Source organism: Tupaia chinensis, unplaced genomic scaffold (genome assembly GCF_000334495.1).
Source record: "Tupaia chinensis unplaced genomic scaffold, TupChi_1.0 Scaffold000272_1, whole genome shotgun sequence".
In the NCBI taxonomy this organism is placed as follows: Eukaryota; Metazoa; Chordata; class Mammalia; order Scandentia; family Tupaiidae; genus Tupaia; species Tupaia belangeri.
In genome coordinates, this window is record NW_006159754.1 from 574,244 (window position 1) to 599,935 (window position 25,692).

Genomic DNA, 25,692 nt, shown 5'->3' on the forward strand with positions numbered 1-25,692 from the left:
TTGTTTTGCAAAAGGACTCTCTTTTAAAAAGGCTTGTATTGGGGCTGGCAAGTGGCATGGTGGTTAAGGCACTGGACTCCTACATGGCCACTTGTGGTTTAAGTCCCAGACCAGTGACTTGCTTTCTCACTTTCCCCTCTCATTCTCTCCGTTCAAATTTTAAAAATAATAATAATAGGGACCAGCAGTTGGCGTAATGACTATGTCGCTGGACTCCCATGTAGTCGACAGTGGTTCGAGTCCCGGACCCGGTGGCTTAAACTCACGCCGGGCATGTGTGCGTGTGTGCCCAAGATCCCAAGAGGAGAATAGAGGAAAAGAGACCATGGCATGGCCATCCCCCCTGGGGGGTGATTTCTCACTTTCTGTCTCTGTCTTTCTGGTGAGCGTACGCACCCTATAGCAAAAACCTCTCCAAAAGAACAATAATAATAATAAATAAAATTAAATAATATTTTTAAAAGACTTGTATTCGTATTATTCCTCAACGATAAGGAAATACGAGGACATCTGGAAAACGGATTACTTGTGAAGCTTGTAGGTCTACAGAACACTCGACAGTAGACAGAACGCAGCTCTGTGTGGGTGGGAGTCCGGTGTCTCTTCACTGCCATACTTTTGGTGCCTAGAGCATTTGTTGAAGCAACAAATGAATTAACTTAAACAGCCGTGCTACTACTGAGGGCTTATATATTCGCTACGTGTTGGATGACAACCTCTGTAACCTGTGAAACGCTTTTCTAAACGGAACAGTCCCAGGCTCTGAAGGAAAGATGATGAAATAGCCACCATTTATGCTTCACGATCTGCTACGCAATGATACTTTTTAACCTCTCTAGATAGCTATTTTTCACGTGACGGAAAGCAGACCTGAAAACCTTCCCCCCAAACCAGAGCTGCTCACAGGGGCGTGTCCCTCCCGGAGCCCTGGGTCAGCGCGGCCATGAGGAGCGCCAGCTGGCCATCTGGCCCCAGGAGTGGCTGTCAGGCCCAACAGAAATGTGTGAGACCTGCCAACAAAATGCAGAGGCCTCCCTCTTTCCCCTGCCAGTTGCCTTGACAACCAGCGGCTAGGCTTAGTCAGCATTTTTGTCCGACAAGCTGCATTCTCCTGCTCCCTAAATCCCAATTAAGGAAAGGATGGGAGGGGGCGGGAAACAGACCTGGGTTTGCTTGGGATAATAACGGTTTCTCATCAATCCAACCTCCAGGAAGGACAGGGGGAGTCGAGGCGGGGCCATGTAAAAGCCTCCCCAGCTCTGAGGGCTGGCGGGAAGTCCTCAAGGTTAAAAATCTTCCAGGCAGAAAGCCCCAAGGCTTTTATATTGAAATGAATAATACATAAGAGAAGAAATACTCTCTACAGGTAAAGCCATGCCTCCGTTTTCCTGTCAGCGAATTACCCTTTCAGATGAGTAAACAGGGACTGAGAAGAGTATTGCCCAATTGCTTACCAATGACAAAAATGTTCCATTTCATGTCATAAAGTTGCACTCCTGCCTTTTAGGATACTGAGCAAACACTGTACTGGATTTTAAACTGTGACAACAGAATATTCTATAGTCACTGTGGGCATGTGTTTTCAACAAAGTCGCATATAGTTATTTCTGAAAGGATGCTAGGCATTTAGAACGAGGCAAATGACAGCACAACCTTCGTGGCTGTAAAGGAGAAATAAGCGCCTTCCAGTGTATTCAGAAAGACGAGGTAATACAATGGCATTAGCATACGCTACCGGGCAGGCTGGTGATTCGGTGGGTCTGGCAGCTTGCTTTTAAGAAAGCTGTGTGCAGTCTGTTTAGAGACTACAGAAAAGACAGAAGAAATCACCATCTTCATCGCTGCCCTCTCTAGGTAGGAATATGAGTGGTTATAACTTTTTAAAAAATGTTTTGAGTAGTTTACACTTTTTGTACAATGTGCTTTTACAGTAATAATTTTTATTTTTATTTACCTAAAAGTCACTCCGCAGTACATAGTTTTGACAAAGGCATAGAGTTGTTAAAAAGTCCCCATGGTCAATGCACAGAACTGTGCTTTTAGTCCCCAAAGTCCCCTAGTATAGCTCCTCGGTAGTCAACCAGCCATTACTGCCAACCCGGGCAACCATTTGACTGTTGTCTGTCCCTACACTTTTGCCTTTTCCAAGATGTCACATAGTGGAATCAAGACAGTATGTAATTTTTTTTTGGAGGGGTGGCTTCTTTCACTTAGCAAAACTTTTCCTTTTTATCTTTATCAGAAAAATAACTCAGTAAATTTAATAAAATGAGAAATCATACCCTGTGGGGATGGCCACCTGCAATCCTTTCTCCTTCATTCTCCTCCGGGGATTTTGGGCACACACTCACATGTGTCAAGAATAATTTTTCTTTCTTTCTTTTCTAAATTTTTTTTTTATTTTAAAATTTGTTATTATCATTTTTAATTTGACCAGAGAGAGACAGAAAGAAAAGGAAAGTGAGAAAGCAAGTCACCAGGTTCGGGATTTGAACTGCGGTTGTCCATGTGGGAGTCCAGCAGCTCAACAACCACATCACTTGCTGGCCCCCCAGAATGATTTTTCAAGCTAGTCTGGGACTCAAACAGAGTCAACTATATGGAGATACAACACCTTACCCACCAGGTCAGTTGTCACCCCAGTGAGTTATATTTTTAAAGATTAAACTCTTTTTTCTATTTAAAAAAAAAAAAGAAAGCCTCAGCAGGACCAGTATATGGTGTAATGGTTACATTGCTGGACTCCCACTTAGTTCACTGCAGTTAGAGTCTCAAACCCAGAAGCTTAAAACTCATGCCAGACGTGAACATGTGCATGCCGAAGATCCCGAGAGGAGAATGGAGGAGAAGGGATGGTGGTGTGGCCATCCCCCTGGGGGGTGATTTCTCGCTTTCTGTCTCTCTGTTCTCCGTCTTTCTGGTGAGCACTCGTGCCCTATAATAAAAACCTCCCCCCACCCCCGTTCCCTATAAAAAAACCCTCCCCCCCCCCCCCCCCCCAAAAAAGTCTCAGCAAACAATTCTCCAATTTCTTTTTTATAAAAATGGAGATAACCGGAAGTTAGCCTTCAACTACGAATTGTTTTATTTTCTAGGGTTACCATTTCTTTGATAAACCTGAAGCTGCCTCAGAGTTTTCAGGCAATTTAGTAAAAATAAAACTACCAAGGACAACGGTGAAATGAAGAAAGTCTTTCCCAAAAACTCACTCTCGCTCTCTGTAACTTCCACGACAGATGCCAGCTGCCAGTAGGAGAGGTCCCCTCCCCTAATACGGCTGGGCACTGGGGACCTGGCCGGGGCCTCCTGGTGTTCCAGGGCACCCCTCTACCCGAGGAACTCCCACGTTCTGAGACAATGCGCCAATTATCAGACACAAGCGGCTCAGCTCTGCCATAACTGAGGACGAGAGAGAGGGCGTTAAGGACACTGCTTCAGAAGACTGCTAACTGGCAAGACCAAAGCTCACCAGCCCTAGTGATCCTAATTAGGCACCTGGTCAACAGCAGGAAAGGTCACTGAGCAGAAACACAGGCGATCTTAAGCTCACTTTCACAGACCTCTGCTTTGGGGAGTCTGGTCTTAGCTCCCATCACGAAAGCCAAAGTAGCTCGCAGTTAGGTCCCATAATGTAGAAAGTGACTTCAATTTACCCTCGTGGCCACCAGTCTCGATTACATTTCACTACTTTGCCTCCTCTACTCAAAGAGAGATGATCTGAGGGCAGCCATGGCCCATTTATTTTTCTACGACTTTCTAAGGCCCAAATGTTGGTTGAATGAATGTAAGAGAAGATAAAGGAAAAGAGGAATACAAAAATAAATATGTGATCCCATCCCATAATAAGGGAGGCTCACCGGAGATGGGTAATCAAACTTGGCTCAAACCTATTTTGTTAACATCCTGGCATTGTGTTGCTACCGATGAGCTAACAAGCGACCCCCCTGATGGCACTGGCGTGTTTTCTCCGTAGTTCTACGTCATCACGCTATATTCCCAGGGAAACAATGGCATAGCAGAGGAAGAGGAAGAGAAAGGAAACTGAATGTTTATGGAGCATATAAGTTGAAAAGACCTTTCCATTCATATCATTTAAGACTGATAAAAACAGGAGCCAGCAGAGGGCATGGTAGTTAAGGCACTACATTCTCATATGGCTGACTGTGGTTCGAGTCCCAGCCTGGTGGCTTGAAGAGCACGCCAAGCCTGTGTATGTGTGTGCTCAAAATCCCTAGACGAGAATGGAGGAAAAGGGATTTTGGTGTGGCTGATCCCTTGCGGGGTAATTTTTCACTTTCCCGCTGTCTGTCTCTCTCTGGTACATGCATGCACCCTATGGCAAAGACCTTAAAAAAAAATGATAAAAATATTCAGAGCACTGATGGTTTCCCAAGACCTGGCGAATCAATTCATCTACTTTGTTAGGTTTTGGTAATCTCCCTTTTAACTGCAGAGATGGAGTGTAGCATGGGGCCTGTCTCCTGGAAATCCTCCCTTGGTGGAATTGCAGGTAGGTCTAGGCCTACCTGCAGGGGACGGGCCCTGGGAAGACAAGCTGTATAGGAGGGGACCCTAGCCAAGCACAAGAAGTGTAAGGGTACTGAAGGATCAGCAGATTTCATAATGTTTACATCACTGGACTCCCATGTGGCAGACTACGGTTCAAGTCCCGGACCTGGAAGCTTGAAACACACACTGGGTATGTGTGCATTCATGCATGCCCAAAATCCAGAGAGGAGACTAAAAGAGAAGGAATTGAGGTGTGGCCATTTCTCCCAGAGGGGCCTTTCTTGCTTTCCGTCCCTCTGTCTCTCTCTGTCTCCCCAGCAAGAGCACGTGCCCTATACCAAGAGACACGAGCCTGGGACAGAACAAATAAAGAGACGTCCTCAGCTACTCTTTACACCTCACCAGGATCACCATTTACAAGTCTTAACAGATGTGGGAAAGGAGCTAAGCAGGTGAGTCCAAGATCATTTACTTCCGGTCCACTTCCTTGCCCCTGCCCTAGTTGAGGCACAGACAATGAAGCAGAAAATCAACAAAGGAAAAAGAAATGATACACATATGCCACACGCGAATAATCAGGCATCATAGAAAATCCCCCAGAAAACTACTATAGAACACTCCAGGGCCGGCCTGTGGCCTGCTGGTTCAGGTGACTGGACTCTACATGGCCAATTGCAAGATTTGAGTCCTAGAGGCAGCTTGAAAAGCATACGAGGCATGTGCGTGTGTGCCCAAAATTCCAAAGGGAGGGAGATGGAAGAGAAGCGAGTGCTGCATGAACACGCCTCTTGGGGGAGGTGCTTTCTCAGTTCCCTCTGCCTCTGTCCTAACAAATGCATGTGCCCTCTGGCAATTTTTAAAAAATAATAAAATAAAATAAAAATTTTAAAAACACTCCAACACCACTTACTATACAGTCTTAAATAGTATCTTTGACATTGGGGATCTTGCTATTTTGGATGGGAGAAAATATTAGGTCATTGGAAAAGCCAGCAGGTGGCATGGTGATTAAGGGTGCTGGACTCCCACACGGCCAATCACAGTTCGCATCCTGGACCTGGTGGCTGGCTTGCTTGCTCTCTCTCTCTCACTCTCTGTCTCTCTCCAGTCAAATTAAAATAAAACAAATAAAGAAAGTTAATAAAATAATTCTAAAAAAAAAAGTCATGATGCATTTTGCCCAGAAAAACATAGAAATTTTATCATGACTTTTCTGACCACCTAATATCTCCCTCAATTAAAAAGTTTATTTAGAGCTTTGTTCCTATACTCCCTAATAAAAATAAAAGACATCAAAGCCACCTGCTCCATCTCCTCCTCCTACACACACACACACACACACACACACACACACACAGAGTCAGCGCTGAACTATGTGAACCTGTGAGGGTCCTCCCCTGCTGTCCCCGATGGTGGGGCTGCTCACTCTGACGAGGAACACGCTTCTGGTTCCACAGCCTCTAGGGACCAGCATCTGAGGAACGTGCCTGGTATTTCTGTAACATGAACCACCCATAGGACATCTGGTTCAAAGGCACCTACAGTTGGGAGTGAAGGAAACAATTTGGGGCACTTTTCCCCACCCCTTTTCAGAAATACTTGCTGTGGGAAAGAAGGAGGTGGTGAAAGGGACAGAGAGCAACACACAAAGAAGCAAAACGTAGAAGTCCTTCTCTACAAAATTGTCACAGTTAAAAAAAATTCACTAAAGCTCATTTATATATAAAACTAAGAAAAACTTTAAAAATGTCCTGTCATATTGTTTAATTTACTCTATATTGTGAAATACAAGAATTATTCCAAATACGATCATTACCCAAAGACAGAAGACAATAATATTTCCTACCGAGAAACATGATATTGTATATCTAAAAGCAGCATAAACAACTGTTACCCTGAAATAACCCCAATAGTTCAAACATAATTCCTCAGAGTAAGCGGCACAATGGTAACTACATTATGTTATAAAGCTGTACTCCTCAAATTCGGGGGAAAGGTCAGTTGAACAACAAAGCACAATTCATATTCATTTCTCTTATTTTCAAAGGCAACGACTAAGAAATTGCTTCCATTTGAAGTCATGTATTTGAAACCTCATAGAGTACAGATAGCTACTTTATATCCTAAAATTTATTGTATGAAAAACATATTCATTTACAGAAATTAATGTATATTTTTGAAAAAGGATCAGATGTGACTGAAAACATAAAAGCATTTACTGTAACATCCTCCATCTCCAAAAGCCTCCTAAGAAAGCTCTCCAGAGGGGCCAGCAGGTGGCATGGTGGTTAAAGCACTGGATACTCCCACATGGCCGACCCCACGGTTCGCATCCTGGACCTAGTGGCTTACTTTCTCACTTTCCCTCTCTCTCTCTCTCTCTCCATCTGTGTGTGTCTCTCTCTCTGGTAAAATGAAAATAAATGAATGAATAAATAAAATTAAATAAATAATTCTTTTGAAATATAATAATAATTAGAAAACTCTCCAGAACAATGAAAACTATTTCCTTAAAGTAACAAGAGTAAGCTATCCATGTACCTGGCTTCATGGGAGCCATAAAGCGAACTCTGAAGAATTAGAATAATAAACTGATGCTTTCTCCCCAAATGTAGCCAGAAATGAGCATGAAACCTGCAACCATGGGTACGTTAGTTTAGCAACACACAAGAAAGAATCCTGTTCTTTCACAGGGCAAGCCACTGAACCAGAGAGAAATGATTCCTTTAGGAAATCTTGTATATTCATTTTTTAAAGAATTATTTTTAAACTTCATTTAATTTATTTATTTCATTTTATTGTATTTGACCAGAGAGGGACAGAGTAAAAGAGAAAGCGAGAGAGAGAGAGAGAAAGTGAGAAAGCAAGATGCCAGATCTGGGACTTGAACTGTGGTCAGCCATGTGGGAGTCTAGTGCCCTTAACCACCATGCCACCTGCTGGCCCCGTATATTCATTTTTAAATGAGCCTGACCCACAGCAACATTCTGTAGATGGACTGAGTGAATAAATGAATAAACAGACAAAAATGTCTGGGGATCAGCAGATATATATGTCGCTAGACTCCCATGTAGTTGACAGCGGTTCGAGTCCTAGGCCTGGAGACTTAAAACTCACACTGGGTGCGTGTGCATGTGTGCCCAAGATCCCAAAAGGAAAATGGAGAAGGGAGTATAGCATGGCCATCCCAGCAGGAGGGATTTCTCACTTTCTGTCTCTCCTTCTCTCTGTCTTCCTGGCAAGAACATGCAGCCTATAGCAAAAATCTCTCTTAAAAAAAAGGGCCTGATCAACACCTAGCAGTTCTACTGTGCATCAGTCAGAGTCCAATACCAACTGTTTTCCTTTTCTTTCTTTCTTTCTTTCTTTTTTTTTCTTTTTTTTTCTTTTTTTTGAGAGAGATTTTTGCTATAGGGCATGTGCACTTGCTGAGAGACACGGAAAGCGAGAAATCACCCCCCAGAGAAGATGGCCACACCACAATCCCTTCTCCTCCACTCTCCTCTCAGGATTTTGGGCACCAGGTCTGAGACTTGAACCGCCTTTGACTATGAAGGAGTCCAGCACCTTAACCACTACGCCACCTGCTGGCCCCTTCCTTATACACGTTTCCTTCCGTTTTCATACTCTTTTACATGCTCTGTGGTGGACCAAAGATGGTTACAGATTCTTTGTCATTTCTACCATGCCATGTCCCCTCTGCAATATGCTTTAACCTGGAATGTGCTCTGTGACTACTCAACACAGAGAATATGGAAAAGTGACTCAATGATAGAGCCAGGCCCCAAGACAATGGCAGCTTCTGCTCCTGTCTCTGAGTCCATTCTCTCTCGGTGATCCAAGCAACGACAAACTAAATCCCACTACTGAGACTGTCATACCACAGATGCTTTAGGCTGCAGTCCCAGCTGAGCCCAGTCTCCCACGATCCTCAGCATGAGCCCCACATCTAGGGCAAGCCATCTTGGATCCTCCAGACCAGCCCACCACCAAATTGAGTACCATTAAGTGACCTCAGTCAATGCCATACAGAGCAGAAGAATAACCCAGCTGAGCCCTTCCTACATTCCGGATTCACAAAATTGTATGATATAAGAAAACCGCAATTATTTTAAGCCACTACATTTTAGGATAATTTGGTACACAGCAATAAATAATGGGACATGCTCTTCTTGTCTTCTTTCTTTCCTTCTAAAGACTAGCAGTGAAGGTACCAGCAGTTGGAGTAATGGCTATGTTGCTGGACTCCCGTGGTTGACCACGGTTTGAGTCCTGGACCCGGTGGCTTAAATGCACACTGGGCACCTGTGTGTGTGTGCCCAAGATCCTGAGAGGAGAATAGAGGAGAAAGGATTGTGGCATGGCCATCCCCTCTTGGGGGGGATGATTTCTCACTTTCTGTCTCTGTCTCTCTCTGTCTTTCCAGTGAGCACACGCGCCCTTTAGCAAAAACCTTTCAAAAGACAGCCATGCTGATATAGCTCGTCCTCGTACTCCAAAGTTTGGCCCTGAACACAGTGCTGGAAAGAAGAGATTGGATGCTAATTAAAAAGTTTGGATTACAATGAGATTTGGGCTGCTGGTGCTTCTAGAGAAAGGAGATTGACCCTAAAAGCGAGCAGCTATGACGCCATTAGACTTAGCACCCATGGCACCAAAGGCACGGAGCCTCCACCAGGCGTCATGCGAGGCCATACCTGCCTCATGAGCTCCTCTTGGCGCATTCGAATCCTCTCTCTCTCCATCTGGATCCTCTGAAGCCGCAGTTTCTGCTGCTGCTGCTGCTGAGTGGTCAACGCATTGGGCATACTCATGAGCCCTGCTGGTGGGTTCTGGGTCGGGTGGTTCTGTTGGCTCAGGGTACTAGGTGCCATTTGCTGCTGGTGTTGGTGGTTCAGCACTGCAGAGAGAAGAACATTCAGGAGATTTAATGACAGGCCTGTGATACCTTATAGAAAACTGACCATCAGAACGCTTGGTGCGTAGGGGAATAGATTCCTGAGATTCTTTCCAAAGTACTTTTCTGTTAATCATTACTGTTTAAATAACTATTACCTTAATTCGATTCACGGAGCCTGAGATACTGGCCCCACTCCTGACTCATCTAGTTTCGGCTTTTGTGCTCTGTTAAAAATCTGGAGTACATTTTAAGCTGTTTATAGAACATAGTGGCAAAAAGTAAATTCCATTTCTCAGAACTGAGAAGATAATTTCACCAGGACATCTGGGGGTGGTGGGGTGTGTGCACTTTCTCAGATAATCCGTGTGCTTACTGCAGGGCTAAGGAGGGCGTGTGATCACTGACACAGTGGCTATACAATCATATCCAGGACGGGAGAGTGAATTCCTAAGACATGCAAAACATAGCACTCCGATCAGAAATCTAGACATAAGCAGATCTGATTAAGTTTTAAGAGAAAAAGGTACCCTAAGGAAGCCTGAGTGAAACTCAGAAACCAGTCATCGAAGGAAAAAAAAATAATTAAAGAATTATTTTATTTCACTTTGCTTATTTATTTTAAAGTTTGACTGGAGAGGGGCAGAATGAAAGAAAGAGAAAGAGAGAAAGTGAGAAGGCAGTCCCAGGTCTGGAACTCGAACCGCGGTCAGCCATGTGAGAGTCTAGTGCCCTTAACCACCACGCCACCTGCCAGCCCCCAATGTGAGTTTTTATACAAGAAAAAGTTACTAAGAAAGAAATTACACAAAAATGCTAAACGTATTTTTGATTATATAAAGGCACTAGAAGTGTGTTAATTTTCTTTAAAAAAAAAAAAAAAAAGTGCCAAAGGATTGTGCACTTGCTGGAGTGAAACAAAGAGAGAGAGAGAGAAGGTAAGAAAGCAGCTTCCCCCAGTTGGGGGCGGTCATGCTGCCATCTCTCCTCCTCCACCTTCCACTCCCATCAGGATTTGGGGCACACATGCACAGGTGCCCAGTATGTCTTTCAAGCTGCCAGGTCCGGGACTCGGCCCATTCGGTTACCATGCGGGATCCAGCTGCCTTAACTGCCACACCACAGGCTGGCCTGAAGCATTTAAAATGTTTAAGAACGAACTCTCTGCATTTGCCAACATTTGAAATGTCATCATGTAGAACTTCACTTTATAAAAAAAAGTAAACCCTTTAATAAATTCTAGAACTGGTAACCCAAAATATGTATTCAAAATAGTGCTAGTTTTTCTCAAAACAGTTTAGCAATATACTATGCTTAACGTCTGCCTGAGCAACATCGTGTCAAAAAGAAAGCCATGCTCTCGGGCCAGGGCCGAAGACATGAGGTATAATTTTAGGGACTCATTTCATTTCCAAGGGGCAAAAATCCCCTCGATTTTGCTATATGTGGTGTCACTACCTATAAAAGATAAAAACCTGATGCATTGTTTAAAGATGGGGTTATGTTCTGAAAAATGGGTTAGGAGATTTCATCATTGTGCACACATCGTAGGGTGTACTCACACAGACCCAGACGGTGCGGCCTCCTGTAGACCTTCGCCACAAGGTGCCGCCTATTGTGCTTTCTCTCCCCCCACTCTGTCCCTCTCTGGTCAAATTAAAATACATAAAAACATAAAGTTAAATAAAATAATTATTTAAAAGGGGGGACAGCTGGTATGAGTCTGTTTCTCTCTGGCAGGTGGTGTGGTGGTTAAGGTCACTGGACTCCCACATGACCAACCACACGGTTTGAGTCCTGGACCTGGCAGTTTCCTTTCTCACTTCCCCCCTCTCCTCTCTCTCTCTCTCTCTCCCTCCTTCTATATCTCTCTGGTTAAATTAATATAAATAAATAAATAAAGTTAAATAATGTAATTCTTCACAAAAAACAAGGTATAGCCTATTGTAATTTCATGGGAACATCATCACATATACTATCCATCTTTGACAGAAACATTGCTATGTGATGACCTGTGTATGTGTGTGTGTACATAATATGTGTGTGTGTATGTATATATGTGTGTGTGTATATATATATATATATATATATGTTATCTATTGGGTTGCAGGTAAAGTCATGATGTATTTTTTCATAGGAAAAAATGGGAAAATACGTCATAGCTTTTCCGGCGACTAATATATGTGTATCTATATTCGAAAGACAATACTAACGATGACGATATTCTATAGAAGGAAGGGTTCAAGGACGCCGTCAATAGATTTACAACTCTGCCCAGCAACACCCGACTAAAGGGGAAGGAAGGACTATTCAGAACATTTTGTCAGAACAGTTTAGGTTTCCCTCTCTGAATTTAGGCCTCCATAAAGTCTTCTCTTCCCGGCACCAGCCCAGGCACAGAGGAAGCTCAGTAAACGACCTGATGAATAAAGGAAACCAGTTGGGCGGGCCTATCTTCTTAGTTTGAGAACAGAAAAAAAGCAGTCATGGCTGATGCCGAAATTACTGAAACGAGCATTTCACTTCCAGAGCTTGCTGGAGAGTCATGACAGCCTCCACTTGAAGGCCTGGCGTGGCAGAGCAGGACAGCACACAGGGCGTCACGAGAGAAAGTGCCCTCCAACACGGATCCAAGTAAGGCAAAATCCAGATACCCAGAAGGGTGCCATTCAGAAAACCTGCTTCAAACCTGCGGAGGGGCACAGACAGGAATGGTAATCGAGGCAAGAAACAGCTGTTCCTGAATCTTCTGAAAAAGTATGTTTCTGACTTTCTGATATAACTATACAGACAAAAATGGCCCAATATTTCCAGTATCAGAAATTCAGGTAAAAGAAAAAATGGTAAAATTCAGGTAAAATTAAAAAGGCTTGATAAGCACAGGTTGTTGGGGCCAGCAGATGGCACAGTGGTTAAGTCACTGAACTCCCACACAACTGACCACAGTTTGAGTCCCAGATCCAGTGACTTAAAACTCACGCCGGGCCCGTGTGTGCGGGTTCCTAGGATCCCAGGAGGATGGAGAGAAGGGACTGTGCATGGCCATCCCCTGCCTCCCCCTGGGGGGAGGTGATTTCTTACTTTCTCTCTTACTGTCTCTGTCTCTCTCTCTCTCCCTGACAAGTACAGGAGCCCTAAGACAAAAACCTCTATTAAAAAGAAAGAAAGAAAAGAAGAGCACAGGATTGTTAATCCTCTTATTTTTTCTAGCTCAGATAGTTTGAAAAAGTTGAAACCTAACTGGTGTCTGATTACTGACGTGATCAATGCGAACAGGACTATCCTCAGTGACTTTCACACACTCCTCAGTGTACCGAACTGGGCTTCCTCCTGACAATGCGCTCTTACTCAACTCCTCACGGCAACCAGACACTGCTTAACAGACCTCATTAGTGCCTGGATCCTTATCTGGGGGAGTGGGACACTTGGAGGAGTGCTCTTAAAAACCATACCCTTGGGGACCAGCAAGTGGCATGGTGATTAAGGTGCTGGATTGGATACTCCCACATGGCCAACTATGGCTGGAGTCCTGTACTTGGTGGCTTGTTTTCTCATTTTCCCTCTCTCTCCCTCTGTGTGTGTGTGTGTGTGTGTGTGTGTGTGTATGAGTCTGTTTCTCTCTGGTCAAATTAAAATAAGTAAATGAATAAATAAAATTAAATAAAGTTAAAACAAACAAACAAACAGACAAACAAAAACCCACACCCTTGCTAGTCTTCAAGACATCAGCCCGTATAAGAGACACTCACGAGGGGTAATGGCGGAAGTGTTGGTTCCTTAGACTTAACGGAGATTTGACCATTCAGTCTAAAACTCTCCTGTGACTAACTGCAGAGTCTGGGAGAGAGTGCAGCGTAGTGTCTGTTTTCAAGGTAAAGCACACGCCAATAGACTGGTTTGTATGAGGATATTCACCACCTGGTGTTTATAATAGCAAAAGACTACAAATTATGGCCCATCCAGAGAAAATCTGTATAACGATTTCAAAGAATGAGGCAATTCTATAGGTGCTTGGATGGAACAATCTTCAAGGAACTTTGTCCAGAGAGGAAAACACCCAAGGGACAGAACAGTGTAAGTAAGTATGAGACTGTTTGTGGTTAGACAAGGAGAGGAATGTGGCCCATACACAGCAAACCTCTAGGAGGAGACAACCCGAAATGGTGACAGAGGCAAGAAATGAAGCGTCAGAGACAAGAGAAATTCTTCCTTTGTCCCCTTCTGCACAACTTTAAAGGTTTCCTGCAGGCCTTTATTACTTATGTAAAAAAGTGTAAAACAAAAGCATGGTCGCATAAGCATCAAACTCACGTTTCCTTGGTAGAATGAAGGAAACGGAATTATCTGAGAGACAATACCTAAGACTTAGAGTAGAGGGGCCAGCAGATGGCGTAACGGTTACGTCGCTGGACTCCCCATGTGGCTGGCTGCAGTTTGAGTCCCAGGCCCGGTGGTTTGAATATCGAACCCAGAGCTTGTGTGTGCATACCCAAGATCCTGGGAGGAGGAGAAGGGAGGAGACAGGACTGTGGCCTGGCCAACCCCCCGGGGGGTGATTTCTCACTGCCTCTGTGTGTGTCTCTCTATCTCCCCCTTCAGCCTGTAGGAGCACATGTACCCTAAGGAAAAAAAAAAACTACTTCTAAAAAAGAAAAAATGGACTTAGAGTATATCCAAGATGGTCAAAGCTGAGAGTCTAGTTGCTAGAACCCCTACTTAGGGAGATGAGGAAACCAGAACCCCAAAAAAGGATGAATTTGAAGGAGGCCATAAAATCGTCAGTGTCCTAGAAGCCATGATTCAGCTTGCCACTCTAGTCTCTCACTGTTCAATCCGAAACTGTGAATGAGCCCCTTCTGAGACTTGAACTCATGTACTTCACTGGCTGTTGAGGGTTTTTTGTTATTTAAGGTTTTTGACATAAGGGATATGTGCTTGCTGGAGAGACAGAGAGAAACTGTGAGAAGGAAAGTGAGATATTACCCCCCAGGGGGATGGCCATGCCGCAATTCCTGCTCCACCATTTTCCCCCTGGGATTTTGGACATGCATGCACACACACCAAGCAGGAGTTTCAAGTCACCAGGTCTGGGACTTGAACCAGGTAAAACCACTGTTTTTGTTAGCTTCTCAGACACAAGAAGGGCATAAGAGGCCCGAGGTAGAGAAACAAGTTCCTCAGGATAGCCTGGGAAGGCAAAACATCTAAATTTGAGATGAGCAAAATATTCCTTGGGATAATATTCCAAAACATTTTAGGATGAAAACAATAGTTCAGCTTAGTGACAAAAAAAAAAGAAAGAAAGAAAGAAAGAAAAGCAGAATATCCCAAAGGCAGCATCTGAAACCAAACCGGATTAAGGGCAGACGGCCATGAACTGCCTTAAAAAGGCTAGAGAGCTCGTCAGCTCCAGACCTCTGCCAGTCTGCACAGAAAGGAACAACCCAAACAGAAGACTTCTCCACTGAATCAGGAATGCACCAAAACCGAAGCACAGACATCTTTATTTTCTTTCCAAGAGAGGCAGAATTTAAATTTAGATCCCCATTAATCTTTTTCTTTTTCATTCTTTTCATGTCCTTTTTCTTTTTTTTTTTCCCCTTACTATTTTTTTTTTTTTTTTGGAGAATTTTTTTTTTCCTATAGGGCACGTGCACTCACCAGAAAGACAGAGACAGAAAGTGAGAAATCATCCCCCAGGGCAGATGGCCACGCCACAATCCCTTCTCCATTCTCCTCTCGGGACCTTGGGCATGCACGCACATGTGCCACCAGGTCCAGGACTTGAACTGCGGTTGGCTACATGGGAGTCAAGCAGCATAGTCATCACACCAACTGCTGGTCCCTCCCTTCTTTATTTTTATCTTTCTATCTATTTATTTATTTTTGTACTTTGCTTTCTCTTCTGTGTTTGGAAATTGATAAAACTATGCTCTGAAAATACAGGACCAGAAACAAATCATTGGTATTATTCAACATGCATTAAAATATCAATTTTAATTGTTATGAGGCAGGAGATCATGACATGGTGAGATCCTATCTTAAAAATAATTAACTAAATAAATACTCATTTGGCATTTAGAGTTGAGGTCAGGCTATCCAGATTAGCTGTTGGTGTGTCCCCCTGGATTATAAGTAGGTGTGTTTTGGAATCAGCAGTTGGCGTAATGGCTATGTCACTGGACTCCCATGTAGTTGACCAAGGTTCAAGTACCAAACCTGGTGGCTTGAAATTCACGCTGGGTGCATGTGCATGTGTGCCCAAGATCCTGAGAGGGGAATGGAAGAGAAGGGATTGTGGTGTGGCCATCCCCCCCTGGGGGGTGATTTCTAGCTTTCTGTCTCTCTGTCTGTCTTTCTGGCAAGTGCACGTGCCCTGGAGCAAAAACCTCTCTAAAAAACATTAAATTAATTTTAATTAGTTAATTAAAAAATAAAATATTATAAAAAAGAAAATTCAGAACAAACTGGAAAACCACACCTAGACATGATTCTCTTTTTCCTGAGACCACACTTGTGTCCAGGGTTTCATTCAACAGCTGGCCTGGAGCCTGAGTTGGTGCCTGAGGAGGAGTGAGTGAGTACTTAAATTCAGGCCCCTTTAACTTTCTTCTCTAAATTCTCTTGGTCTTGTTTTCACTCTGCATTCCCTGTAGGCACTTCTCGACTGTCATGTTGAAGTTTTAAACAAATGTGTCTAACATGTTGCATAGGCATAGCCTTTGGAGACTGGACACTCACTAAGCTTAGCGTCTGTTCAAATATCCACCCCACCCTCACCCCCACCCCATTGTGGCATGGGACCTTGGCCACGCTTTAAAACCACGATTTAGACAAATTTCACTTCATTTAGAGATGGAGAACCATGGCAGGTAAAGTGACTGGGCACAAATGACACACGCATTCTACGACAAACCTACGAAGCCCTCAGAGCACGCTAGAACACCGAAGCTGATGCCCGCTGCAAATCACCCACTGCTGCCCTGTCCTGCCCACCCTCAGTAACCAGAGTTAAATTTGATGACAAGGATCAGTGGTGGCTCCCCTTCCCTACTGAAAAGTCTAATGCAGATTAAGTTGCTTAAAATGTTGAAATCAGCATGAAGCATGTATTTTGATGACACCTTTTTTTTTTTTTTTTTTGCTATAGGATGTGTGCGCTCGCCATACAGACAGAGACAGAGAGACAGAATGCGAAAAATCACCCCCTAGGGGAGATGGCCACACCGCAGTATCTTGTCCTCCACCCTCCTCTCGGGATCTCGGGCATGCACACACACACGCCCGGCGTGAGTTTTAAGCAACTGGGTCCGGGACGTGAACCGCGGTCGACTACGTGGGAGTCCAGCAACATAGCCATTACGCCAACTGCTGGTCCCATTGATGGCACCTTTTGTGTGATTGGGTTTTACAAGAAATAGTCTAGCACTTTGTTCTTCAGTTTAAAAAAAAAAAAAAGACAAAAATCGCATACACTTTAAAAAGCTCCCTTTCACAATTCTGCATAGCTTTATATGAGAAAGAGAGGCGCTGCCTTCGGGCAATACTAGAGCTGGCCACAGGGGCTTTCGGAAAGTAGCGACAGGCCAGTGGAGGAGGCCAAAACACACAGGTGTAAATCGTTTCGGACTTACGTGCAGCCCCAGCCACACCAAGCTTTGACAGCGACTCCCACATCAGAGTGCCTGGGTGCAGCTGCAAGCCTTTCCCTCTGTTTATGGGCCGTCCATGGCTTAACGCATGTGAACTGGCCAGCGTCAGGTGTCACGCAGCCCTGTCTGATGGAAAACATATGTCTGCAGAGGTAGAACGAAGCACCCTGCCACAGTCCAGCCTTGACTCAGTCACGACACAATGAAGGGGGGGGGGAAAAAGGACTGCAGACGCGTCTCTCGCCCTCCTTGTGTCTCTCTCAGCTCCTGCCAACAATGAGCGGCTTGTTTCTCTTATTTCCCCGAAACAGTATTAGCCGTCCAACAAGGTCAGCAGAAAAAGCAGCTTTTCACTTCAGGGTGCATTTGGTTCCAAAAATCTGTAAAGTATTAAAGCAAGAAGTTGCACTCTCCCTACTTCACACTGAGTCCTTTCTTCCAATTCTGGGTGAGAAGAACTGTAAGGAAATTTCTCAGCCAGCTCAGCTGATAAGCCACGGAGCTCTGGGACCTATTACACTCATTTACCCTTTCCTGGCTTCACGGTCCTATGCCTTCAGACGATTTCCAGGTGCCCCAAAGCTTGACAGATGGCCCTTTGGTCTTCCGGATGCCCCAAACCTTTCTACTTTCAGAGTTGTAACCCAAACTGCATTTACCTTACAAATAAGCCTGAATTTTTAGCACCAGGAAGTGATTTTCCAATTGGCTATCCTGTCTGCCCATTCAGACAGTCATCTGTAAGTGTGTAAGGCTCCTGGGGTCCTGCTCACCCAGTGTACAGACGAGTGCTGGTAAGCGTGGTCTTTATGCTTTTCTACCAGTGGCATTACCCCAAATGTACACTTTATTGTCATTTAAGGTATTTAGACATCAGCTCTCATCATTTCAACATACCCAGAAGTCCAGGGGAAAAACAATGACGTCTTTCTGACATGTTGTTTTCCTCTGGGTCTTTTTCATTGTTTTTTTAAAAAATCTTTCTTCCATTTTGATTCCATCCAATTACTGCGATATCTCAAGATTTATCGAAAGTGACCTCTGAGGGCCAGCCCTGTAGCCTAGTGGTTGGGAAATCAGAGCCCACATGGCTGACTGCAGTTTGAATCCCTGCCCCAGTGACTTAGAAAACACACCAGACACGTGTGCACACGTGCCCCAAATCCCAATAGGATGGAGAAATAGAGAAGGAATTGCAGTGTGACCACGTCCCATTTGGGAGGGGAGTTCTCTCTCTCTCTCTCACTCTCTCTCTCTCTCTTTTTAGTCCCTGGCAATTAAAAATAAAATAAAATAAAATAAAATAAAATAAAATAAAATAAAATAAAATAAAATAAAATAAAATAAAATAGTGGCCCCTGGCTAGAAGCGCATCTACGGAGCTTGTGAATTTAGGCGAGCAATAAACTAACTTGGGGAAAAAGAAGAAACTGGGCGTTGTTCTTTGCTGCTTCACAAAGTTATCCTTGTGATTTTAAATCTGGGCAGCAGCAACAAAACCAAAACTGTTTTAGTTTCTTCAGACAATAGGTGTACTTTCATCCCGGCAGGAAATGGAAACTCTGATTCATGCATTTATTTCCATTAGTCAGGAGAGAGTTTACTGTAGCTTTTTATTGGTTAGCTTTCCTGAATGGTTTTAAAACTACTCCAGGTGCAAAATATGGCAACCCAAGCCAAAGAACGGAAAATGAAATTTACATCTGTGTCCCACAAGGGGCGGGAAGAAGTTGCCCATGTGATCCACTGTTTTCTTCTTATAGCATGACATCTCAGTAAATAACTTTATTATTCAAAAAGGTCATCCAACAGACACTAAGATGCCAAGTGATCATCAAAGGACTTGAACAATGTATGACAGAAAGCATGGAAAATCATCAGCTTCACAGGGAATTACAAAAATGTAAATTAAAGGGACCAGCAGATGGCATAATGATTACATTGCTAGACTCCCAAGTAGTCGACGGCAGTTCGAGTCCTGGACCCAGCAGCTGAAAACACACCAGGTGCGTGTACATGCGTGCCCAAGATGCCAAGAGGAAAATGGAGGAGAAGGAACTGCGATGTGGCCATCCCCCCCCCCAGGGGATGATTCCTTGGCTTTCTGTCTCTGTGCTCCAGTGAGTATATGCACCCTATAGCAAAAATCTCTCTTTAAAAAAAAAAAAAAAGTGCAAATTAAAGAGCTATTTTCAACATTCGAATTAGCAGAGTGTTTTGCATTGATCAAGGACCGTTCAGGAAAACAAACAAAAATAAGAATTTAACAAAGGGTAGCAGAATTAGGTACTGTGGTAAAATTGGATGCCAAATTTTGCAAATTTGTACATGTATGCATTCCACTGAGGACTGTAACCCTAGATCTTAGAGAATTTCCAATGACTTCCAAAAAGTTAATTACCTTTGAAGTGGTGAACAGAATAGCAACAGTGGTGCAGTCTGGATGGCAGGACTACAGATTACTTTTCTCTCCAGGGTTCTGCAGTTCACTTAACCATTCATGCCATTTCTCAGTGCCAGAGATACAATATTGGACACGAAAACAAAGTCCTTGTCCTCCGCTGAATAAAGCCCAGTGGGGAGATAGGTGATAGCAAATACACAGTGCAATTTTAGCAGTAAGGGCTTTGAACGAGTAAATGTGGAGCTATCTGAGGCAGGGCCATTGAGGAAAGCCTATCTGAAGAGGTGATGTGATGTGTGATCTAAAAGATGCTGAATCAAGTGTGGAAATGGTGGAGGGGACATTTCAGGCCAAGGGACAGCAAGTGTCAAAGGCTCTAAGGTGGGAACTGTGAGTCTGGAGCTGTGCTCGTGCAGAGACAGGGCTGCTTGTGGCTGAGAGGTACAGGGACCAGGTCTGCAGGGCTTTCTCGGCTGAGGTGAGCGCTGCGGTTGGCCTCTATTCCAGACTGACAGGAATCTCCTTCCAGCTCAGTTCTTGGACTGCCGAGGAGACTGCCTGCCAGATGGTTCCATACGCTATGGTGAAATGAAGCATTCTGAAGAAATCCAGAGATGGAGAAGTTTTGGGGGGTGCGATGTAAAGTTAGTTAAATCGCATGGAGGAAAGAGCTGCTCCTTGGGATGAGCGTCTCTTGGCTGTGGTCTGTGGCTCAGGGTCATCTTTGGGAGAAGAAATGAGTCTGGTTAGGGGCGGGGTGCGGCGGGGGGGGGAACCGAAGCAGCTCTGCTTTACACGATGACAAAAGGAAATTCTGGTCCCAAGTAAAACAAAACAAAAGCCCATCGCCCTAAATTGTGTTGAGGAAGGCATGCCAAAGAGGGTTTTGGTCTTAAAAATCTAAAAGAAGGGGCCAGGTGATAGCACAGCTGCTATGTCAGCGGATTCCCACATGGTCAACCACGGTTTGAGTCCTGGACCCAATGGCTTGAAACTTACACCAGCTGCATGTGCGTGCGTGCCTAACATCCTGGGCGGAGAATGGAGAAGAATGGACTGTGGCATGGCCATCTCCCCCTGGGGGGTGATTTCTCACCTCCCCTCTCAAAAAAACCCCCCACCCCCTCATGCACACACACGCCCTAAGACAAAAAAACTCTTAAAAAAAAAAAATCTAAAAGAAAACAAAACATCAGAAAAACATCCACAGCTCTGGGTTTTCTAACTTTCGTCCTGAATCAAACTGGCCACATGGTGTCCACTTGCTTTGGCATTCTGTGACACTCAGTCTGCTGCTGTGAGATTATCCTGTCACTCAGTGTTTAGAAAGGTTCTAGAAAACCTCCCCTTAAAACTCCTCATGGTTAGGGCTAGCAGGTGATGTAGAGGTTAAGGCACTGGACACGACGAGATGCACAGTTTGAGTCCCAACCTCAGGGACTTGAAAATTGCACCAGATGCATGTGCGAGTGTGCCCAAAACCCTGCAAGGAGAAAGGAGGAGTGGGGATTACAATGTGGCCATCTCCTCTGGGAAGTGACTTTTCATTTTCCCTCTTGCTCTGTCTCTCTATTTCTCTGTCTCTCTGTCTCATGAGCACATATACCCTATGGCAAAAATAAAAATAAAAAATATAAGAAAACAAAAGTGACCAAAAAACTCCTAATGGTCACTGTTAAGATACTTTTGTGTCTCCAGGATCACAGTGTCTAAATGACTCATGAAGGATTACTGGAAAACTTCTTAGGAACATGTACACTTGTACTGAGCTTATATAAGAATATGTCATTTCAGAAAATACAATCTGAAGTATTTAAGGGTAAAAGACAACAGTATCTACAATTTCTCATTAATCAACACACACACACACACACAAGGAAAAATATTTACATAAGAGAGCTTCAAAAAGTCACGGAAAGTGTGTATTATGAAAAAAAGTATGCATGGATTTCCATTTCTTTGCATCTAAATGAACTCCTACTTTAATTCCATTTTCACAAAATTTGGAGATCCACACATACATACCTAAGTGATAGGAAGGTGAGCAAATGGGGCTTAGTTGATAAGCAACTTTAAACAATTATAAAGACTGATCTAGGCCGGGGCATCCCATAGCCTGTGGCAAAGAGAGCTGGATCCCATGGCCAACTGCATGGTTTGAGTCTTGGACTCAGTGACTTTGAACACATGCCAGGCACATGTTGCGTGCATGCCCAGAATCCCAAAAGGAGAGAGAAATGGAGAAGGGACTGCAGTGTGACCATTCCCCTGTGACCACTCCCCACGGGGTTGCTTTCTCCTACTCGCCCCTAGGGCTCTTAAGTCTCTCTTTGGAGAGAACACATGCCCTTTGGCAAATTAAAAAAAAAAAAAAGACATTATCTAGGCAAAGTGTATATGGGAGTTTTAAGTACTACACTTGAAAGTCTTCTGTGAATTTAAGATTATTTCAAAATTAAAAACAACATATTTAAAAACAAAATCTCTCTACTCATGTCCCAAACTCCTGAGAGATTGAGACGTCTTCGTCTGGCAGAGTCCAGAGAATGTGCTATATAAGGGCCAGGGTTCTGTGGCATTACTCCCCTTTGAGAAAATCCCTCTTTCACAATGGTTTTGATAACTGGTTGGAGTTCGATATGCGATTCTAACACCTCAACCCCACCTTTCCTCCCAGCTTCCCCATCTCATCCCCAACCTCAAGAGTTACTTAAATAATTCTCGGTTTCAAAAATTAAAGGATCTAGGAAGATAGGACAAAAAGTTACCCTACAGGACTGGTTGGGAAGGTCTTTCAGAAAATAGACTCCTGGACAGCTCTCCTTGAAGATAAGACACCTGCGGTAGGAAATAATCAGCTTGCAGGGCAGAACCTGGGGGACTAAAGGAGTTGACTATCCACCGCGGTTCGCGTCCCGGACCCAGTGGCTTAAAACTCACGCCGGGTGCGTGTGCGTGCGTGCCCAAGATCCCAAGAGGAGAATGGAGGAGAAGGGATTGCGGCATGGCCATCCCCCCTGGGGGGGTGATTTCTCGCTTTCTGTCTCTCTGTCTTTCTCTGTCTGTCTGGCGAGCTCATGCACCCTATAGCAAAAAATACCTCTCCCCCACCCCCCCAAAAAAAGTAAAGGAGTTGACTATCAAGCTGGAGACCATGCTGTGAAAAGCTCTGACTTCCCAAGGTCAGGCTGAAGGCCATGCTCCATTTAGCTTTCTTTTTTCTTTTTCTTTTCTTTTTTTTAAGAGAGATTTTTGCTATAAGGAGTGTGTGCTAACCAGAAAGACAGAAAGCAAGAAATCACCCCCCAGGGGGATGGCCACACTGCAGTTCCTTCTCCTCCATTATCCTCTTGGGATTTTGGGCATGCACGCACATACACCCTGCGTGACTTGTAAGCCACCAGGTCTGGGATTCAAACTGGGGTCTACTACATGGGAGTCTAGTGATGTAACCATTACGTCATCTGCTGATCGCCCATTTAGCTTTCTTGATAGGAGGAAAAATGAACAAGTCATGAAAGGCAGACAGGAAGATGCAGAAAAATCAGCAAACGTGAGCATATGGAATAGGGAATGTGTCAGCCAAGGCCATCCTACTTTAATATAGTTTGGAACCTGAGATTCCCTCCAGTTGTAGGAAAAATACATTGTGCACTAAAACTAGGGTCGACACAGAGAGATGGGGCAATAAGCCAATGAGACATGCTGAGGATCTGAGATGAGAGGTCTCTAAAGGAGTATCCCTAGTCTGTAGTGTCCCAGGCAATAGCAACAGCAAACCCACACAAACATTGTAGGGAAGGTATTCAGAAACTCTTATTCTGAGCAGTTCTGAGCAATGGTTTTGTTAGGACAGGATGATCCAATTCCATCTGGGGAGAAATTATAGTTCCATTCTAATTAGTTCAGGCATTATAGCAGATGAAAGGTGGAAATAGACATTTTTTTTTGGTTATTTTGTTTTTGCTTTTGCTTTTTTTTTTTTCTTTTCCTTGATATTTGAAGTGTGAGCTTTGAAGCTGCTAAATGAAAGTCTTGTGAGCCAGGACAAAATGGCCACATTAATTTTTTTTTTTCCCTATATTTCTTTCCAGCTCTGCAAATATTTAAGTCTTGGCAAAATTCAAAGCTCACTCTTCACTTGTGTCTGAGAAATATAATACTGAAAAGGAAAAGGACAAGAATAATATGGAATGAAATGCATGACATGTACTGAGAAGCAAAATAGCTTCCAATGAAACTTCCATTTATGGCTTAGTCAAAAACATATGGGTAGACAAGCTGAAAAGCAGATCTAGATGCCTGGTTGAAAATACACTGTGGCAATTTTTAATCATTTTTAGTATTAAACGAAAGTAGCAAATCCCACCCCACCACCACACATACAATGGATCTTTAGACAATTCCTTCTTTAGTTTGATAGAAGTAAACCATGTCAAAATAGGATTTTTTAATTTAAAAAAAAAAAAAAGAGAGAGACTAGCAGTTGGCGTAATGGCTATGTTGCTGGACTCCCATGTAGTCGACCATGGTTTGAGTCCCGGACCCAGTGGCTTAAACTCACACCCGGTATGTATGTATGTGTGTGCCCAAGATCCCAAGAGGAGAATGGAGGAGAAGGGATTGCAGCGTGGCCATCCCCCGTGAGGGGGTGACTTCTTGCTTTCTCTCTCCCTGTCTCTCTCTGTCTGTCTGGCGAGTGCATGCGCCCTATAGCAAGAACGCCTCAAAAAAAAAAAAAAAATCCAAAGAAACTAACAAAAAATGAGATTAAAAATAGACAAAAAAAATGTGTGTGCAAGAATTTATGCAACATTATTTATCATGATAAATAGTAAAACCAATTGATATGCTTCTCAATAGATTTGATTAAATTTATTATGGCATTGCTGGTTATAATTCACATAAGGGATATTGTGCAGACTGTACTAGTATGTTATGATTTACAAACAAAAGAAATATCTCCAAATTCACTTATAACTTAGTAAAAAAAAAAATTAAAACAATTAGAATTTGTAAAACTAAAAATTTGGGGCTGGCAGGTGGCACGGTTGGGGAAGCTGCGCTTCCATGTGGCTGACTCTGGTTTGAGTCCCGGACCTGAAGGCTTGCTTTCTCACTTTCTCTTTCTCTCTCTCTCTCTCTCTCTCTCTCTCTCTCTCTCTCCTTCATACTGTCCTTCTCTGGTCAAATTAAAATGAATGAATTAATTTAAAAAATTGACGGCCAGCAGTTAGCATGGAGGTTAAGATGCTGGCTCCCACATGGCCAACTGTACAATTCAAGGCCTAGACCTGGTGGCTTGAAAAATCACACTGAATATGTGTATATGCATGCCCAAAATCGTGAGAGGAAAATGGAGGAGTTCTCACTTTCCCTTTCTTTGTCTCTCTGTCTCTTTCTGGCAAGTGCATATGCTCTTTCACAAACTAAAAAAGAAAAGAAAAAGTTTGATGACGGGCACTATTGGGCCAAGGTATATGGAAAACGGACTTTACAGACAGGAGGATACATTGGTGTAACCTATTTGGAAAGAAATGGAATGACACCTATTAAAACTGTAAGTGTACATACTCCTTGATCCAGGAACTCTACCTCTGCAAAATTATCCTCCAAGTACCCAGCACACGGCACAGGATTTAGGTGCTAGAACGCAAACTGTAGCACTCTTTAGTAACAGCTAATAATCAGAAAAAAGCTAACGTACAACATAGGTGCCTGGTTAAATAAAGTACGTGACATCGATAACATGAAATATTGCATATTGCTGACGAAAATGAATAAACCTGTCAGTACTGATTGAGAAAGCTCCGTAAGACGTGTTATTTTTTAAAGAGACATATATATTTAAGCATGCATGTGTATGCAGAATACTGCTAGAATACTAGCGAAGCTGGAAGCAGTGGTTCCTCTGGGGAAAAGAGAAGGTCTAGGGGTCAGGCAGAAAAGGAGACTTACTTTTCAGGAACTGTCTGGATTTTTGGCCACACGCCTGTGTTACTCTTCTAGCAAAGGCAGCTTGTCGAAAAATATCATAAAAAAGTATTTATTGGAATGGAGAGACGCTGATGATAACGCTACGTTTTAAAACCAGGCTACACAAAAGGAAATAGAGAATTTCCCAGCTTTTTTGTTTATGTTTGTACTAAGAAAGATGAGACATACATGAGAAAATGTTAGTGTGATTTCGAATGGTAAGATCACAGCCGCTTTTAATTTTCTCAATTTTT

The 25,692-nt window shown here is 43.5% G+C and overlaps 1 protein-coding gene across 1 annotated transcript in view; it reads right to left on the bottom strand.

Moving 5' to 3' along the window:
* Positions 1 to 25,692, bottom strand: part of WWTR1 (WW domain containing transcription regulator 1) — a 159,458-nt gene that overhangs the window by 23,023 nt on the left and 110,743 nt on the right. The window contains exons 4-5 of the mRNA XM_014588273.1: positions 12,061 to 12,095; positions 9,207 to 9,409 (exon numbers count right to left, since the gene is read on the bottom strand). Coding sequence (XP_014443759.1) covers positions 9,207 to 9,409; positions 12,061 to 12,095 — 238 coding nt within the window. The remainder of the gene's footprint in view (positions 1 to 9,206; positions 9,410 to 12,060; positions 12,096 to 25,692) is intronic.